Source organism: Anomaloglossus baeobatrachus, chromosome 1, assembly GCF_048569485.1.
Source record: "Anomaloglossus baeobatrachus isolate aAnoBae1 chromosome 1, aAnoBae1.hap1, whole genome shotgun sequence".
Lineage (NCBI taxonomy): Eukaryota > Metazoa > Chordata > Amphibia > Anura > Aromobatidae > Anomaloglossus > Anomaloglossus baeobatrachus.
Window position 1 is genome coordinate 319,728,750 of NC_134353.1, and position 21,254 is coordinate 319,750,003.

Genomic DNA, 21,254 nt, shown 5'->3' on the forward strand with positions numbered 1-21,254 from the left:
TGCTATTCCATGTATTCCCCTTACATAGTTACTGGTGTGCATACCTTATCTCCCCATAGTGATGTTTTTTTAGGTTTTTGCACCCAGTTCAGACATAGAATGGAGTTCCAAACGTTATTTTGTATTTGTTAGTAGTTTTTCGTTTGTGAACCCTCCCCATACACACCTATTGCCAATCCACATCGTATATATAGCCTGGGTCTCAGCTTCCCATACACGGTAAGTTTTTTTTAACTGCATGAGAGGACACACACAAGCTAGGGACCCCAACGTAGAGAAATACTTTGGCGTAGTGTTGGGGCTCTATTGCATTGATCAATTCAGTAGCTAAATTTCTCTTTATTCATATATTCATGGCAGTAATGCAGGTTCCATTTTTCACATTTCATCCTTACATACAGCTATTGAATTTTTCATGTCAGTATTCACACAGCAGTTTCTGCTATTCCATGTATTCCCCTTACATAGTTACTGGTGTGCATACCTTATCTCCCCATAGTGATGTTTTTTTAGGTTTTTGCACCCAGTTCAGACATAGAATGGAGTTCCAAACGTTATTTTGTATTTGTTAGTAGTTTTTCGTTTGTGAACCCTCCCCATACACACCTATTGCCAATCCACATCGTATATATAGCCTGGGTCTCAGCTTCCCATACACGGTAAGTTTTTTTAACTGCATGAGAGGACACACACAAGCTAGGGACCCCAACGTAGAGAAATACTTTGGCGTAGTGTTGGGGCTCTATTGCATTGATCAATTCAGTAGCTAAATTTCTCTTTATTCATATATTCATGGCAGTAATGCAGGTTCCATTTTTCACATTTCATCCTTACATACAGCTATTGAATTTTTCATGTCAGTATTCACACAGCAGTTTCTGCTATTCCATGTATTCCCCTTACATAGTTACTGGTGTGCATACCTTATCTCCCCATAGTGATTTTTTTTAGGTTTTTGCACCCAGTTCAGACATAGAATGGAGTTCCAAACGTTATTTTGTATTTGTTAGTAGTTTTTCGTTTGTGAACCCTCCCCATACACACCTATTGCCAATCCACATCGTATATATAGCCTGGGTCTCAGCTTCCCATACACGGTAAGTTTTTTTAACTGCATGAGAGGACACACACAAGCTAGGGACCCCAACGTAGAGAAATACTTTGGCGTAGTGTTGGGGCTCTATTGCATTGATCAATTCAGTAGCTAAATTTCTCTTTATTCATATATTCATGGCAGTAATGCAGGTTCCATTTTTCACATTTCATCCTTACATACAGCTATTGAATTTTTCATGTCAGTATTCACACAGCAGTTTCTGCTATTCCATGTATTCCCCTTACATAGTTACTGGTGTGCATACCTTATCTCCCCATAGTGATGTTTTTTTAGGTTTTTGCACCCAGTTCAGACATAGAATGGAGTTCCAAACGTTATTTTGTATTTGTTAGTAGTTTTTCGTTTGTGAACCCTCCCCATACACACCTATTGCCAATCCACATCGTATATATAGCCTGGGTCTCAGCTTCCCATACACGGTAAGTTTTTTTAACTGCATGAGAGGACACACACAACCTAGGGACCCCAACGTAGAGAAATACTTTGGCGTAGTGTTGGGGCTCTATTGCATTGATCAATTCAGTAGCTAAATTTCTCTTTATTCATATATTCATGGCAGTAATGCAGGTTCCATTTTTCACATTTCATCCTTACATACAGCTATTGAATTTTTCATGTCAGTATTCACACAGCAGTTTCTGCTATTCCATGTATTCCCCTTACATAGTTACTGGTGTGCATACCTTAACTCCCCATAGTGACTAGGCCACTGCAACACCTTGATTTTTTCCCTCTTGAACCAGGCCTTGGTTTTCTTGGCTGTGTGCTTTGGGTCGTTGTCTTGTTGGAAGATGAAATGATGACCCATCTTAAGATCCTTGATGGAGGAGCGGAGGTTCTTGGCCAAAATCTCCAGGTAGGCCGTGCTATCCATCTTCCCATGGATGCGGACCAGATGGCCAGGCCCCTTGGCTGAGAAACAGCCCCACAGCATGATGCTGCCACCACCATGCTTGACTGTAGGGATGGTATTCTTGGGGTCGTATGCAGTGCCATCCAGTCTCCAAACGTCACGTGTGTGGTTGGCACCAAAGATCTCGATCTTGGTCTCATCAGACCAGAGAACCTTGAACCAGTCTGTCTGAGTCCTCCAAGTGATCATGAGCAAACTGTAGACGAGCCTTGACATGACGCTTTGAAAGTAAAAGGTACCTTACGGGCTCGTCTGGAACGGAGACCATTGCGGTGGAGTACGTTACTTATGGTATTGACTGAAACCAATGTCCCCACTGCCATGAGATCTTCCCGGAGCTCCTTCCTTGTTGTCCTTGGGTTAGCCTTGACTCTTCGGACAAGCCTGGCCTCGGCATGGGTGGAAACTTTCAAAGGCTGTCCAGGCCGTGGAAGGCTAACAGTAGTTCCATAAGCCTTCCACTTCCGGATGATGCTCCCAACAGTGGAGACAGGTAGGCCCAACTCCTTGGAAAGGGTTTTGTACCCCTTGCCAGCCTTGTGACCCTCCACGATCTTGTCTCTGATGGCCTTGGAATGCTCCTTTGTCTTTCTCATGTTGACCAAGTATGAGTGCTGTTCACAAGTTTGGGGAGGGTCTTAATTAGTCAGAAAAGGCTGGGAAAAGAGATAATTAATCCAAACATGTGAAGCTCATTGTTCTTTGTGCCTGAAATACTTCTTAATACTTTAGGGGAACCAAACAGAAGTCTTGTGGTTTGAGGGGTTGAATAATAAATGACCCTCTGAATAAACTTTTCACAATTTAAAAAAAAAAATAAAAAAAGAAATAACATTCTTTTTTGCTGCAGTGCATTTCACACTTCCAGGCTGATCTACAGTCTAAATGTCACAATGCCAAGTTAATTCCGAATGTGTAAACCTGCTAAATCTGCAGGGGGTTGAATACTACTTGTAAGCACTGTACATACCCAGAAACACAATGACAATAATCCAAAAGACCATTGAATACTATGAGGCAATATAACATATGTACATATGAAGAGATGACGGAATTGAGAAAAACAATTACACATACCTATGAGATTAAGGAATTAATGTATGGAAAGCACCAAGAAAGAGCGATGTGGGTCATCACAGAAAATGGGGGGAGGAGGGTTGGTACGTGTGAGCACTGGGTGAAAAAGACAAGATGTCCATTAAGAGATCATGCAGTAAATATAACACATAAAAAACTATCAAGTGTGTGTGGATACCTGTGACCATATAACGAGATATCAAAGTCAGCCGGTCGGTGTTTGCCAGAAGAATCATATAGTGGTATTCTGCATAGGTAGGGGGCCGCAAATTGAGACTGGATATGTGTTAGTAAAAAGAAAGGATAAAGTAAGAAATGAGGGGGGGGGGGGGAGAGGAAAGGTTTGGGGGGGGGGGAAGGGGGGGTATGTGTTTGAGGAAAAGACGGGGGGAGGGGAGTATAGAGGGTTATACATGACGGAAATAATAACCATGGGTCATGTGGAAAGTACCGTTTGAGAATGAGGCTATTTAAAATAGTACCTGCCGGGTAGGGGTCAAGGGCTCAGTGACTACTGCACAGATAGAACACCTATCTCCTCCAAGAGGGAACAGCCTAATGGAAAAAGTGGAGAAAAAAAATCATTGTATGGTGAGGTAAAACCTGCATGAAAGATAGGGGACAGCACTCACTACCTGTCAAAAGTAGTGGAGAGGTATACAGTTGGTATTGGTATCAAGGTCCTAGATAGGATCAGTCTGGAGGTGGCAGGAATTACCCTGTTTGGCAGTAACGGTCTCCTGTACTTGCTGTGGGCTTATAGAACCAGGTAGCGAAAATTTATACTCTATAGGTGAAAGAGAAGAATCTCAATAGTAAGCAATGATGAAAGACATGCAGTGAGACGTCAATATAGTACCTCAGAAAGGAGTAACTTGCGTAAGGACAGGCCCTATGCTGTAGGATATTCCCAAAGGGATACTAAAAGAGACAACAGAGATATAAAGGTGTATGGATCAAGAACCACTGGTCATCAGATAGTAAATAAATAAATTGTACCTTAGAAGTGAATCGGTCAGAAGACCCATAGGGAGCATAGGGGACCTATATTTGTAAAGACACAGAAAGGGGTTAAAGGGAGGAGGAGTCTCTAAAGGAGAGCATGGTGTGTGAAGCGGTACAGACCTGCGTCCGGTAGGAGTTCTGGCTGGCTGCTACAGTGTCTTGTGAGACAATGCTGCCTTAAATGCTGGGAATAATGATCAGAGTGGCAGCAGGTGAGATCGACTTCCTGGTTGCGAAGTGGAACGCAAACGGAGTCAGGTGGAACGCATGGCGGCGCATGCGCAGACCGGATCAAGTCCGCGCATGCGCACAGCCTTGCTAGGTCTGCATGGGGAAGTTGGTGGTGAAAGTTGGAACTGCGGCGCTATACCATGTTTGTGCAAGTAGAGACCGTGTGTCACTGCAGTGTATGGTGATGAGTGACATACTGACCTATGTGGTGTGAGGAAGATAGTGCCGTTCAAGTGACCGCTGGAGAAGAAGGATGAACCAGTGGTGTGCAGGTATCACGTGGTGAAGGGAGCCTAAAAGGGGAAAAAAAAAAAACAAAAAACCTTGATACCAATACCAACTGTATACCTCTCCACTACTTTTGACAGGTAGTGAGTGCTGTCCCCTATCTTTCATGCAGGTTTTACCTCACCATACAATGATTTTTTTCTCCACTTTTTCCATTAGGCTGTTCCCTCTTGGAGGAGATAGGTGTTCTATCTGTGCAGTAGTCACTGAGCCCTTGACCCCTACCCGGCAGGTACTATTTTAAATAGCCTCATTCTCAAACGGTACTTTCCACATGACCCATGGTTATTATTTCCGTCATGTATAACCCTCTATACTCCCCTTCCCCTGTCTTTTCCTCAAACACATACCCTCCCTTCCCCCCCCGAACCTTTCCTCCCCCCCCCCTCATTTCTTACTCTCTCCTTTCTTTTTACTAACACATATCCAGTCTCGATTTGCGGCCCCCTACCTATGCAGAATACCACTATATGATTCTTCTGGCAACACCGACCGGCTGACTTTGATATCTCGTTATATGGTCACAGGTATCCACACACACTTGATAGTTTTTTATGTGTTATATTTACTGCATGATCTCTTAATGGACATCTTGTCTTTTTCACCCAGTGCTCACACGTACCAACCCTCCTCCCCCCCATTTTCTGTGATGACCCACATCGCTCTTTCTTGGTGCTTTCCATACATTAATTCCTTAATCTCATAGGTATGTGTAATTGTTTTTCTCAATTCCGTCATCTCTTCATATGTACATATGTTATATTGCCTCATAGTATTCAATGGTCTTTTGGATTATTGTCATTGTGTTTCTGGGTATGTACATGTTAATACCTCTGTATGTGAATTTTCATCCATACACAGAATTATATGTCATGGATTTTACAGTGTACACTTTGTGTATGAACCGGAGCAATTGTCTCATGATATGTATTCTGATTTGTTCATGTAATATTTTCCTTTTGTAATATTTATGTTTCTTTTTTTTACATAGTCTGATATTACTCTCGATAAAGGTCCCATCGAGACCGAAACGTTGAGACAGACTTTTTTCATTTTCTTCACAATAAAAAAACACCAAAGAAACCCAGACTTTGTTCTTATTCTGCTGTTAACCAGCAATAGCGTCAGGATGGAGCCCTCGGAGAGCGTCCGCTAGGAGCGGGGGTGGACCAGACCAATGACCGCCGCGGAACTAGAGGCCGAAGTAGGGAGAATTGCCAGCAGAATGAAGGAGCAGAACCAGCAAGAGATAGCCACGTGGAAGGAAGAAGTGATAATGGCAATCCGAGGCCTGCGGTTGCTGGTGCAGCGAGGCCCACCTAGAGGTGCCGTCCAAGCACAGTTAGAGACGTCCTCAGCGATGGCAACCCTGATGCAGGAGATCTCCGGTCCAGCCCTGGGTGAGTCCCACGCAGCCCCTGCCCGATCGGGTGTGCTGACCCCACCGGCGTTGTTACCGGAGGCCGATGCAATCCCTGCTGTGATGCCCGCTATGACCCATGCTGCGATCCCTGCTGCGATCTCTGCTGAGGTCCCTGCTGCGACGTCCAGAGTAGTACCAACGGCCAGACCAGACCAGGCCGCAACGTCGCGCCCGGCCAGACCAGACCAGGCCGCAACGCCGCACCCGGCCAGACCAGAAGAGGCCGCAACGCCTCCCGTCCTGATTCCCCGACCAGAAGCGGTTACAGCGCCCCAGTCGCTGACTGGGGAGGCCGCCCTTACATTCCTGCCAGAAGCAGCCGAAGAGGCGGCTCGACTACACAGAGACTTAAGGGCTCGGTTCCTGGCCCACCTGGTGGACTGGTACCTGGTCCCCAGGCTGCCATCCGGACCCGGAACGGTCCGAGGAACCTCTATGCTAGAGAGGGGTCCACCACCCTGGCCAGTTGATGAGAGCTCATCCCCGGAGCCGCCTCTAGAGCAACCGGAGGAGGTTGGTGTATGCCCTGCAGAAAAGGAAGAGCTGGCCGTCTTTATGCCCAGCCTGTATGTCACCTGGGAGCCCGCAGACGACACACACACACACAGCAGATCACACACACACACACAGCAAATCACACACAGCAGATCACACACACACACACACACAGCAAATAACACACAGCAAATCACACACACAGCAGATCACACACACACACACAGCAGATCACACACACAGCAGATAGCAGACACATACAGCCGATCACAGGCACACACAGCCGATCACAGATACACACAGCCAAACGCAGACACACACAGCAGATAGCAAACACACACAGCCGATCGCAGGCACACACAGCCGATCGTAGGCACACACAGCCGATCACAGATACACACAACCAAACGCAGACACACACAGCCGATCACAGAAAAACACAGCCGATCGCAGACACACACAGCAGATCACAGACACACAGCAGATCACAGACACACAGCCGATCACACACACAGCAGATCACACACACAGCAAATCACACACACAGCAAATCACACACACAGCAGATCTCACACACACACACAGCAAATCACACACACAGCAGATCACACACACTGCAGATCACACACACAGCAGATCACACACAGCAAATCACACACAGCAGATCACACACACAGCAGATCACACACACAGCCGATCACACACAGCAAATCACACACACACAGCAGATCACACATACAGCCGATCACACACACAGCAAATCACACACACAGCAAATCACACACACAGCAGATCACACACACACAGCAAATCACACACACAGCAGATCACACACACAGCAGATCACACACACACAGTAAATCACACACAGCAAATCACACACACAGCAAATCACACACACAGCAGATCACACACACACAGCAAATCACACACACAGCAGATCACACACAGCAAATCACACACAGCAGATCACACACACACACAGCAAATAAAACACAGCAAATCACACACACAGCAGATCACACACACACACACAGCAGATCACACACACACACAGCAGATAGCAGACACATACAGCCGATTGCAGGCACACACAGCCGATCACAGAAACACACAGCCGATTGCAGGCACACACAGCCGATCACAGATACACACAACCAAACGCAGACACACACAGCCGATCACAGAAAAACACAGCCGATCACAGACACACACAGCAGATCACAGACACACAGCCGATCACACACACAGCAGATCACACACACAGCAAATCACACACACAGCAAATCACACACACAGCAGATCTCACACACACACACACACACACAGCAAATCACACACACAGCAGATCACACACACTGCAGTTCACACACACAGCAGATCACACACACAGCAGATCACACACACAGCCGATCACACACACAGCAAATCACACACACACAGCAGATCACACACACACAGCAAATCACACACACAGCCGATCACACACACAGCAAATCACACACACAGCAAATCACACACACAGCAGATCACACACACACAGCAAATCACACACAGCAAATCACACACACAGCAGATCACACACACAGCAGATCACACACACACAGTAAATCACGCACACAGCAAATCACACACACAGCAGATCACACACACACAGCAAATCACACACACAGCAGATCACACACAGCAAATCACACACACAGCAGATCACACACACAGCAAATAAAACACAGCAAATCACACACACAGCAGATCACACACACACACAGCAGATCACACACACAAAGCAGATAGCAGACACATACAGCCGATTGCAGGCACACACAGCCGATCACAGATACACACAGCCGATCGCAGGCACACACAGCCGATCACAGATACACACAGCCGAATGCAGACACACACAGCCGATCGCAGAAAAACACAGCCGATCGCAGACACACACAGCAGATCACAGACACACAGCCGATCGCACACATCACATCACATCCAGCGCTTACGGCCGCAGGGAATGAGAGCTTACGGCCGCAAGTAACATGTCCCGCCGCAGGTCCTGTTCGTTGCGCTCCACTGCACAGCCTCTCAGGATTCTGCCGGCGAGAAGAGATCGGTGTCGCTGGATGAGGTGAGTGTGTGTGCGATCCGATATGTGTGCGATCCGATGTTTGTGTGTGTGATTTGATGTTTGCGTGTGATGCGATGTTTGTGTGTGCGATCTGATTGTGTGCGATCTGATTATGTGTGCGATCTGACTGTGTGTGCGATCCGATGTTTGTGTGTGAGATCTGGTGTGTGAGTGAGATATGATTGTGTGTGTGTGTGTGTGTGAGAGATCTGATGTGTGCGGGTGTGTGATCACTGCAGGTCCTGCTGCTCAGCATCGGGTCAGTGATTGCGGGGTACCGCTGTCTATAATGAAGTGTCTTACAGTATTTGTAACCTTTTTTAGCTGCTCAGACACTTCATTATTGATCCGGGACTAGGGCTTATTTTCGGGGGAGGGCTTATATTTAAGCCTTGCTCCGAAAATGCTGAAAATCCCTGCTAGGGCTTATTTTTGGGGGAGGGCTTATTTTTGGAAAAACACGGTACATCACTACACCCCCATATACTACACCTGTAATAAACTACATCACTACACCCCCCATACTACACCTGTAATAATCTATATCACTACACCCCCCTATACTACACCTGTAATAAACTGCATTACTACACCCCCCTATACTACACCTGTAATAAACTACATAACTACACCCCCCTATACTACACCTCTAATAAACTACACCACTACACCCCCCTATACTACACCTGTAATAAACTACATCACTACACCCCCCTATACTACACCTGTAATAAACTACATCACTACACCCCCTCCATATACTACATCACTACACCCCCATATACTACACCTGTAATAAACTACATCACTACACCCCCTCCATATACTACACCTGTAATGTACTACATCACTACACCCCCATATACTACACCTGTAATATACTACACCCCCCATATACTACACTTGTAATAAACTACACCACTACACCCCCCTCCATATACTACAGTCCTTATTGACTGATATGCGGTTTGGTGGCCAGGGTCAAGGGTGGGTCAAATCCTGTTCCCAAACCAAACTTTTAAATAAACTGTGGCTGAACCCAGTGAACCCAAACATCCATGTGTCCACAAGTGATTTTGGTATATTTCTTGCAACATTTTTCCAAACATGCAACTTTATCCAAAAAGTCGCATAGCCACTTAAGATCAGAGAAAAAAATATAATTTTGGAATTGCATATGCCATTTTGATGAATTTAGAAACAACATCAGTGTAAACAACAGTCAAACAAGAAACATTTCTTAAAAAAATGCAAGTGATGCATCAGGCCTTTAGACCCTTTCATAGCAAAAAAAAGTTCAGTGTTTTATCTGTTGCCAGAAAAGCAATTATTATTTCCTGGTTTGATATACAATGACTTGAACTCTGTTTAGTGGTCAACAAGATAAATGAGAGGAATTTCTCGCAAACCTACCTGTTGTGGCCCAAACAGTGATTACCCAAATAGTCAATCATACAAATGTTCATTCTACATATTCCATCTGATGTACCGGTTGCCTGGTCTTCTAGAGCAGGATCAGAACAGCTAATTTTTATATTTATTTTTCCCATAAATATGTTTTTTTTAATCTTGACATTGGCATACATAGTCCATAGCCAATATCCAAATTGATCTACAAGATAGTTACATAGGTTGAAAAAAGACCTAGGTCCATCTAGTTCAACCTTACAATGATGATGCCTGATTTTGCAAAAAAGGACAAAAAGGGACTGTTTGTTTGTTTGTTTACTAATAATGCACAACTTTTGGTCACCTAATAGTAAAAGATATAGAACTAAGGATGGGGCTCCTTCATTTAAGAGCTTCACAATATATATATATATACAGTCAGGGCCAGAAATATTTGGACAGTGACACAAGTTTTGTTATTTTAGCTGTTTACAAAAACATGTTCAGAAATACAATTATATATATATAATATGGGCTGAAAGTGCACACTCCCAGCTGCAATCTGAGAGTTTTCACATCCAAATCGGAGAAAGGGTTTAGGAATCATAGCTCTGTAATGCATAGCCTCCTCTTTTTCAAGGGACCAAAAGTAATTGGACAAGGGACTCTAAGGGCTGCAATTAACTCTGAAGGCGTCTCCCTCGTTAACCTGTAATCAATGAAGTAGTTAAAAGGTCTGGGGTTGATTACAGGTGTGTGGTTTTGCATTTGGAAGTTGTTCCTGTGACCAGACAACATGCGGTCTAAGGAACTCTCAATTGAGGTGAAGCAGAACATCCTGAGGCTGAAAAAAAAGAAAAAATCCATCAGAGAGATAGCAGACATGCTTGGAGTAGCAAAATCAACAGTCGGGTACATTCTGAGAAAAAAGGAATTGACTGGTGAGCTTGGGAACTCAAAAAGGCCTGGGCGTCCACGGATGACAACAGTGGTGGATGATCGCCGCATACTTTCTTTGGTGAAGAAGAACCCGTTCACAACATCAACTGAAGTCCAGAACACTCTCAGTGAAGTAGGTGTATCTGTCTCTAAGTCAACAGTAAAGAGAAGACTCCATGAAAGTAAATACAAAGGGTTCACATCTAGATGCAAACCATTCATCAATTCCAAAAATAGACAGGCCAGAGTTAAATTTGCTGAAAAACACCTCATGAAGCCAGCTGAGTTCTGGAAAAGTATTCTATGGACAGATGAGACAAAGATCAACCTGTACCAGAATGATGGGAAAAAAAAGTTTGGAGAAGAAAGGGAACGGCACATGATCCAAGGCACACCACATCCTCTGTAAAACATGGTGGAGGCAACGTGATGGCATGGGCATGCATGGCTTTCAATGGCACTGGGTCACTTGTGTTTATTGATGACATAACAACAGACAAGAGTAGCCGGATGAATTCTGAAGTGTACCGGGATATACTTTCAGTCCAGATTCAGCCAAATGCCGCAAAGTTGATTGGACGGCGCTTCATAGTACAGATGGACAATGACCCCAAGCATACAGCCAAAGCTACCCAGGAGTTCATGAGTGCAAAAAAGTGGAACATTCTGCAATGGCCAAGTCAATCACCAGATCTTAACCCAATTGAGCATGCATTTCACTTGCTCAAATCCAGACTTAAGACGGAAAGATCCACAAACAAGGAAGACCTGAAGGCTGCGGCTGTAAAGGCCTGACAAAGCATTAAGAAGGAGGAAACCCAGCGTTTGGTGATGTCCATGGGTTCCAGACTTAAGGCAGTGATTGTCTCCAAAGGATTCGCAACAAAATATTGAAAATAAAAATATTTTGTTTGGGTTTGGTTTATTTGTCCAATTACTTTTGACCTCCTAAAATGTGGAGTGTTTGTAAAGAAATGTGTACAATTCCTACAATTTCTATCAGATATGTTTGTTCAAACTTTCAAATTAAACGTTACAATCTGCACTTGAATTCTGTTGTAGAGGTTTCATTTCAAATCCAATGTGGTGGCATGCAGAGCCCAACTCGCGAAAATTGTGTCTATATATATATATATATATATATATATATATATATATTTTTATGTATATATACAGTACAGACCTAAAGTTTGGACACACCTCATCTCTACAACAACTGTTAAGAGGAGACTTTGTGCAGCAGTCCTTCATGGTAAAATAGCTGCTAGGAAACCACTGCTAAGGACAGACAACAAGCAGAAGAGACTTGTTTGGTCTAAAGAACACAAGGAATGGACATTGGACCAGTGGAAATCTGTGCTTTGGTCTGATAAGTCCAAATTTGAGATCTTTGGATCCAACCACCGTGTCTTTGTGGAAAAGGTGAACGGATGGGCTCTACATGGCTGGTTCCCACCGTGAAGCATGGAGGAGGAGGTATGATGGTGTGGGGGTGCTTTGCTGGTGACACTGTTGGGGATTTATTCAAAAATGAAGGCATGCAGATCCAACATGCCTACCACAGCATCTTGCAGTGGCGTGCCATTCCATCCGGTTTGCATTTAGTTGGACTATCTTTTTTTTTTCAACAGGACAATGACCCCAAACACACCTCCAGGCTATGTAAGGGCTATGTGACTAAGAAGGAGAGTGATGGGATGCTACGCCAGATGACCTGGTCTCCACAGTCACCAGACCTGAACCCAATTCGAGATGGTTTGGGGTGAGTTGGACCGCAGAGTGAAGGCAAAAGGGCCAACAAGTGCTAAGCAGCTTTGGGAACTCCTTCAAGACTGTTGGAAAACCATTTCCAGTGACTACCTTTTGAAGCTCATCAAGAGAATGCCAAGAGTGTGCAAAGTAGTAATGAAAGCAAAAGGTGGCTACTTTGAAGAACCTAGAATATAAGACATATTTTCAGTTGCTTCACACTTTTTTAAGTATTTCATTCCACATGTTTTAATTAATAGTTTTGATGCCTTCAATGTAAATATACAATTTTCAGAGTCATGAAAATAAAGAAAACTCATTGAATGATAAGGTGTGTCCAAACTTTTGGTCTGTACCAAGCATAAATGTATTTTATTGGATTTTAATGAGATATACCAACACAAAGTAGCAAGTATTGGTGAAGTGTTAAAGAAATGATACATGGTTCTCTAAAGCTTTTAAAAATATAAATCTAAAAATTATGACGTGCATTTCTATTCAGCCCCTGTAGTCTGATTCCCCCAAATAAAATCCTGAGTGACCAATTGCCTCAAGAAGTCACTTAATTAGTAAGCCTGTGTGTAATGTATTCTCAGTATACTGCTGTTCTGTGAAGGCCTCAGAGATTTATTTGAGAACATTAGGGATTAAACAGCAACATGAAGACCAAGGAACACACCAGACAGGTCAGGGATAGATTTGTGGAGAAGAGTAAAGCAGGGTTAGGTTATAAAGAAATAGCCCAAGCTCTGTACACTTCACAGAGCACTGTTCAATCCATCATCCAAAAATGGAAGGTGTATGGCACAACTGTAAACCTAGATATAGCCATTCACCTAAACTGCCATCCCAAGCAAGGAGAGCACTAATTAGAGAAGCAGCCAGGAGGAAGAGCTCAGGTGAGACAATCTGTCCACAGGACAACTATTAGTTGCATACTTTACAAATCTGACCTCTATGGAAGAGTGGCAAGAAGAAAGGAATAGCCTTAAGAAATCATGTTTGCAAATTGCAAAGAGTTTTGTTAGGGACACAGCTAGAATTTCGTAAAAGCTCCTCTGGTTATATCATACCAAAGTAGAACTTTTTGGGCTAAATCCGAATCGCTATGTGTGGCAAGAAAAACAACACTGCATATCACTCTGAAAAACCATCCCTACTGTCAAACATAATAGTGATAGCCCACTGTCATATACATACATTGATTTCAACAATTTAACCCATCAGATGCTATCAATTATCACTATCAATTATGTCAGAGGCGTCTGAGGAGTTTGACAGAGGGGCAGTGCTCCATCTATCAACTCATCAATACCCACACATGAAGGGGTGCTGATAAGTTGCTGTGACAACTGGAGCCCTGACAAATAGCCTCAAGTTCTAACATGTTCAAAGCGAGGGTTTCAAAGGCCTTTAATAATGTATAATATTGACAGGCGGTATAATGCACGGCTCTACATAAGTCAAAGGATTGCATGATCATGTTCCCTTGTAGGTCTAATAATATTGTAATAAAAAAAAAAGTTAATCATAAAGGAGGAAAATGTTCACAATGGTAGTGGGTTAAGACATCGGCACATTACTGGGGACCTAAATAATTAGGAGCGGAGTTACCCATTAGACACATCTTAACACCTTTTCATTTCAATATGCTGAATTTTTATTTTCTCCAACATGGGATCAACGGTTTTCTCCAAAATGATTTTGTAAAATACTAAATGTAAAATGTAATCCAGATAATTCTTAAAGAGATCCTGCATAAACAGATTTATGTTATAAATTACTATCACATGCAATTTTGATGCACTTACCGTTGCATCCATGGTACTGCATGGCTGATACTTTACATCGAGCTCGTACATGATTTCAAAGCAGTATTCTTCCCTTGCACTCTACTTAGTTGTTTTTTTGAAATTTAGCTAGAGAAACAAACAAAAAGTCAATCATTACACAATGAAATATAAAAAATATACAATATTAATTTCTCTGAAATGTAATTTTCTGAAACAAAATAAACGTAGTACATCTATTTTGAATTTTATATTAGAAGTAATATAATACTGGATACTAGTAATTTAAATAGAGATGGTCTTGTCATAAGTTTCAATTCAATGCTCAATTGCTCTCCTAGGATCTGCAGGTACAGTGACATGTAAAAGTTTGGGCACCCCTGATCAAAATTACTGTTATTGTGAACAGTTAAGCAAGGCGAAGGTCAAATGATCTCTAAAAGGTATGAAGTTAAAGATGACACATTTCCTTTGTATTTTAGGAAAAAAAATATTTTCATCTTTTACATTTTTAAATTAACAAAAAAGAAAAATGGGCCAATGCAAATGTTTGGGCACCCCTGGAGATTTGTGTGCTCCAATAAATTTGACCAAGGCTACAGATCTTAACTAGCCTTTTAGGGTTATGACTTGTTCACTATCATCGTTAGGGAAGGCGAGGTGAAGCAAATTTCACAGCTTTATAAAACCCCAGCCTCTTCCAACCTTGTGCTAAAAAACAGCAGCCATGGCTTCTTCTAAGCAGCTGCCTAGCAGTCTGAAAATGAGTATGGTGGAAGTCCACAAAGCATGAGAAGACTATAGGAATATATCAAAACGTTTTCAAGTTGCCATTTCCTCAGTTCGAAATGTAATTAAGAAATGGCCTTTAACAGGACCAGTGGAGGTCAAGATAAGGTCTGGAGGACCAAGCAAAATTTCTGTGAGAGCTGCTTATAGGATTGCTAGAGAGGCAAATCAGAACCCCAGATAAACTGCAAAAGAGTTTCAGGAAGATTTTGCAGACTCTGGAGTTGTGGTACATTGTTCTGCTGTTCACAGACACCTGCACAAATTCTTCATGGAAGAATTCAGAAGAAAACCTCTCCTGCATCCTCCATTCAGCTTCAGAAGTATGCAAAAGAACATCTAAATAAGCCTGATGCATTTTGGAAAGAAGTCATGTTCACTGATGAGAATAATGAAAATAGAACTCGTTGGACACAATAATCAAAAGTATGTGCAATGAAGAAAGGGCACAGAATTTCAGGAAAAAAAAATCTTGCCAACCATTAAGCATGAGGGTGGATCAATCATGCTTTGACGTTGTGTTGCAGCCAATAGCACGAGGAACATTTTAAGAGTAGAGGGAAAAATGGATTCAATGAAATGTCAACAAATTCTTGATGCAAACATTACAACATCTGTAAAAAAAGCTGAAGTTAAAAACAAGATGCCTTCTACAAAGGGATAATGATTCTAAACACACATCAAAATCCACAATAGACTACCTCGAAAGGTACAAGCTGAAAGTTTTACATTGGCCTTCACAGTCCCCTAATCTGAACAACATTGAGAATCTGTGGCCAGACCTCTAAAGAGCAGTGCATGCAAGACGACCCAGGAATCTTACAGAACTGGAAGACTTTTCTAAGGAAGAATGGATGAAAATTCCCCAAACAAGAATTGAAAGACTGTTCACTAGCTACGAAAAGCGTTTACAAGCTGTAATACCTGCCAAAGGGGGTACTACTAGGTACTAACTATGCAGCGTGGTCAAACGTTTGCATTGGCCCATTTTCCTTTTTTTGTTAACTTTAAAATGTAAAAGGTGAAAATATATATATTTTTGCCTAAAATACAAGGTAATGTGTCATCTTTAACTTTATGCCTTTTAGAGATTATTTCAACTTCAACTTGCCTAACTGTTCACAATAACTAATTTTGATGAGGGATGCCCAAACTTTTACATGCCACTGTATGTCCAATGTTGTCAATAATATGCAGACACTACAGTGTAGCTTATCATGAAGGAATAGGTATATCAGCAAATTGTGCATGTGTAGCGTGTGTCCAATGATATAGGGTCACTGTCGTTTTAGAACTAATGATGAACACAGTGTGTGCGAGCCAATGTATTCCTGATCTAGTAGTAGGATAGGGATGATGGCATGATGTACCAGTCAGAGACTGTTTTAATTATTGTGCCTCTCTATAAGAACCAGTATACTTACGTGCCTCATAGTGAATGGTAAGTATCAAGGTTTTATGCTCCCGATGTTTCAGACTGTTGTTGTAAACCAAATTTAAAGGGAATCTGTCACCAGGTTTTTGCTCCCCCATCTGAGAGCAGCATGATGTAGAGAAAGAGACCCTGATTCTAGCAATGTGTCACTTACTGGGCTACTTCTTGTAATTTTGATAAAATCACTTTTATCTGCTGTAGATCTACCTGTTCTCTGAATACTGAGCTCTGTATTACCCTCCCAACATCAATGCTAGCTTTCTGCCTATGCAGAGTGTACACAGAAAGCTGCCAATTAGTTGTGGGGGTGTGGTTATACAAAGGTCATGAATATGGAGCTTCATCGCAGCCGGTTTACTAGTCCTCTAGTGAAAAACTCCTGCTGATAAAACAGTGATTGTATCAAAACTACCCTAAGCAGCCTAGTAAGTAGAGACAGAGATGATGATTTCAGTGATGCATCACATTATGCTTCTCTCAGATTAGGTGGCAAAAACCTGGTGACAGATTCCCTCTAACTTTTTAGGCCACAGGTTTAGGTAAAAATGGAGTTTTTCACCTGGTGGTGTTCTCATTTTCTGCTGTGCCCTATGTGTATGAGGTGGCTACCACAATAGATGTTGGAAGAAGTCTATGCCTTTGATTGAATCTGTACGCCATTCTGTGCAGGATCTGTGCACTCCTGTCCCAGGACCTAGACCTACTCCGATTGCAGGCCATTAAAATGCAATAAAAACTTCCTGAAAGTATATTTTTAAAAAAAATACTTTATTTGACTTTGTATAACTTATTGCACGGTGAAGACATTGCGGCATTGACTACTCACTACAACTCACCTGTAACAAATCTATAAAGTGCTCATTTTCCGCAAAAATGTTTGATACTATGACAGATACCCAATGAATCTCATTATAGTCAGTAGGGCCCTTCAGATGATGTTGGTGTCCCTTATTTGATGGATACATGTTTGCATGAATTTCGTGTTTTTTTTCCTAGAACATTACTAGAAAAATGGATTTTTAATTTTGTCACTCAACATCTTTGCCTGTCTTTCTGGCACCAAAGCATAAATAGCTGTTTTGCAATATCTCCGTAGCCAAGTATGCCAAGCTTTTATAGCAGTTAATAATTAATACATGCTCAGACCAACGTGAAGTATTGTATTATCATTATAAAGGTACAGTCATGGCTGAAAGTGTTGGCACCCTTGAAATTGTAACAGAAAATTACCGTATCTTTCGGACTATAAGACGCACCTGACAATAAGACGCACCCTGGTTTTAGAGGAGGAAAATAGGAAAATTAAATTTGAAGCAAAAAATGTGGTCATGACACACTGTTATGGGGCGAGGATCTGCTGCTGACACTGTTATGGGGGTAATGTCCCCAAATTCTCTACTAAGGTACCCCATCCTGGTAATGATCCTCCTGCCTTGTATATTATCCCATTCCTTGTGTATATGTCCACCATCCTGGCAAAGCCCCCATCCTGGTAAATACCTCCATCCTGATAAATACCCCCATCCTGATAAGTACCCCATCCTGTTTTGTGCTCCCATCCTGGTATGTGCTCCCATCCTGGTATATGCCCTCATCCTGGAATACGGCCTGCATCCTGTGGCACACATAAAAACATAAACATTTATACTCACCTTTCCTCACACCACGCAGCATTGCTCGTCTTCCTGTCTGTGCCAGCAGCAGCACCGCTGACCTGTGTGGAGCTGTGCGCATCGCTCTCCACACACATCAGCAGGCAGGCAGACAGGAGGTCATTGCGATGGAAGCTGCAGGGAACGGTGACCAGTGAGTTATTCACTGCCCCTCATACTGATCATGATACGCGGGGGGAAGTGATTATAGCCACACATATTCACTTGAGACTGTAGGAGCCAGGAATGATCACGCGGGCCGGCTGTTTAGTATGCGGGCATCCCCCCGCCCATCATCCCGCCCAGCTGTCTGCGCCGACTTCAGCACTGAGAGATGATGGGTGTCAGGATGCAGTGTATATGAAATGAGGCTAATGAGCGGGCCCACATGGTCACAGTAGGCCCTGCTACAGCCTATGCGTCTTATAGTCCCAAAAAATACAGCAAGTATTTCTCCCAGAAAATTATTGAAATTACACGTTTTGTCAAATACATGTTTATTTTCTTTGTTTGTATTTTAACAAATCCCATTGAATTCCTGTGAGAGACCTTAAAATTGCTGTTGGGAGAAGGCCCCCTTCAAATATGAGAGACCTGGAGCAGTTTGCAAAAGGAGAGTGGTCCAAAATTCCAGGTGAGAGGTGTAAGAAGCTTGTTGTTGGTTATAGGAAGTGATTGATTGCAGTTATTTATTCCAAAGGGAGTGCTACGAAATATTAAGCTGAGGGTGCCAACAATTTTGTCCATCCCATTTTTGAGGTTGTGTGAAATGATGTCTAATTTGCCTTTTTTCTCTTTTTTTTCTATTACACACAAAGGAAATAAACATGTGTGTAACAAAACGTGTAATTGCAATCTTTTTCTGGGAGAAATACTTCACTTTCTGAAACAATTTCAAAAGTGCAAATTCTTTCTGCCATGACTGTATATGGTACCGTGCTTGTTACATTGTAGAGAGCATATGTGAAGAACCCGGCTTCAGAAAGTGTGCAGTGCGCCACTCTAAAGCCGGGAGTCTGGGACACATACACCCAGCTCCAGAGGCATAGTGATGTTGTGAAGAAAGCGGCATGCTCGCGTGAGATTTGCAAAGATTTAGTGATGATGCGGTCTTTTACAAATTATGTTATGCCCACAGTGACGTGATAACATGCTAAGAAGGCCAACTAGTCTGAGGAAACTAATGTCCTATCAACTAGCCAAAAGGCTTATAAGCATAATAACCCCTTCGCAACGTATGACGTACCCTGCACATCATGATTGGGAAGGGGTTCCTGACCAATGATGTACAGAGAACAACATGATGATCTCGTGGGCCCAGGAGCCCTGGCTCTCCCAGCCAGGAGTGGTCTCTGCGCCGACCCTCACTGTTTAACCCCCTAAATGCTGGGAGAGAGAATGCATTCTCCCAAGCAGTCGGAAACCCCACAATATGGTTACAGGGGATAGATCGTTGACATGGCAACCCGAGGTTATTGCCATAATAAAACCAATTCTTTAACTGCTGTTGGTTTGTTCATTCTGCCTCCCAAAGACCGTAGTGAGGCTCACATTTATCATGTGCTGCGCTTACACTAAGTGCTTAGTTTATGTCTAAATCTCTGAAAAGCTTGATTCCGACAAAATTCCAAACAGAAAATTAATTGGGATATGCGAGAGAGTCACTTTGTGTACTTGTCTAGTCTGTGGTCTAGCAGATTCCATTTTTCCAATTTGTTATATGTCCTTTTAGATGTGCACAAAAGTGCAGTCAACAACAGTTTTCTGCATCTTTGAAAAGAAGGACACAGCTGAACAGAGGCCAAACAGAATCTGGAGAAGCTCTGATGCCTTATTATAGTGAATGTATCTGTTGGGCGTTTTACCTGAATCACATATTTCGGATCTATAGATGGAAATCCTAGTGTATTTAGTGTGTTTATTTATATAGATAAGTAAGTGGGGAGGAGGGGTATGGAACGGAATAGGGAAGGAATGGAGAAATTGGGCCATACACTGTCATGAAAAGGTTAAGATTCTTCCTGAGGATGTTTCTGGGCTCCTTCTAGTGGCCAGTGCTGGAAATATGTCATGTTTTGTGCTTGTCAGTGAAACAGGTGCAGGGCTTGATTATAATTTCAATAAGCCAACCATGTCCAGCCCTCGGTTTATAAAGGAAAGTATTCTGCCTCAAGGTAGGTTTCTCTCCAGTGAACATGTCTTGAACACCAGATCCTCCTGTCATGTCGGCCATGTGCCTGTGACCCACTGGACACTTCTCCAGTGTACTTCAGATTGTCTTTTTCTCTTAGAGATCTCCAATGTGTTTGCTACAGTTTGTCTGCTTCTGTGGATTCAATTTTTGATTTTCTACCTAGTGCATCCTGATCTCGCCTTTGGAGCCTTGGATAAGTACTATGTTTTCTGGCCTTTGACTGAATAGTTTTCATGCCTTTTTCTCTCATGTGCCATGTTTATTTTGATTCTGAAATGCTATGAAGACTGTTGAGTTTATTCTTTCAGTATGAACAGTGCCCTGCGTTTTTCGGTCATATATGTGTTTTGTGCTCCATTGTGTTCCCATTGATGAACTTTAACTTAAGGATATTGCTGAGAATCCAGTGAAGACTTTTTTCCATTACTTTTGCATATTTACGTTTTGTTGTACTTAGTATACAGTTTGTTAACCACATCAATGGACTGCTCACTATTACTCTTGTTTGACATTGAATATTTTTCTGCCTATGGCAGTTGCTATTTAGCTGATTTTTGAGACATCCTCTCTTGGATTCTAATCCTGTCTGGTGCCCTGCACAAGAGTTCTCTGATGTAATGGGTGGAGGATCGTGTAGTCCTAA

General features: G+C 42.7%; 1 protein-coding gene and 1 long non-coding RNA gene across 2 annotated transcripts in view; both read right to left on the bottom strand.

Moving 5' to 3' along the window:
• Positions 1–21,254, bottom strand: part of ABCG2 (ATP binding cassette subfamily G member 2 (JR blood group)) — a 171,217-nt gene that overhangs the window by 94,048 nt on the left and 55,915 nt on the right. The window contains exon 2 of the mRNA XM_075351489.1: positions 14,563–14,670. Within this exon, the coding sequence (XP_075207604.1) occupies positions 14,563–14,613 (51 nt within the window). The 5' untranslated portion in view covers positions 14,614–14,670. The remainder of the gene's footprint in view (positions 1–14,562; positions 14,671–21,254) is intronic.
• On the bottom strand, positions 3,590–4,030 carry LOC142312539 (uncharacterized). Its single transcript, XR_012754393.1, has 3 exons — positions 3,967–4,030; positions 3,743–3,894; positions 3,590–3,662 (listed from the first exon to the last, which is right to left on the bottom strand). It is a non-coding gene; the product is annotated as an uncharacterized LOC142312539 (long non-coding RNA).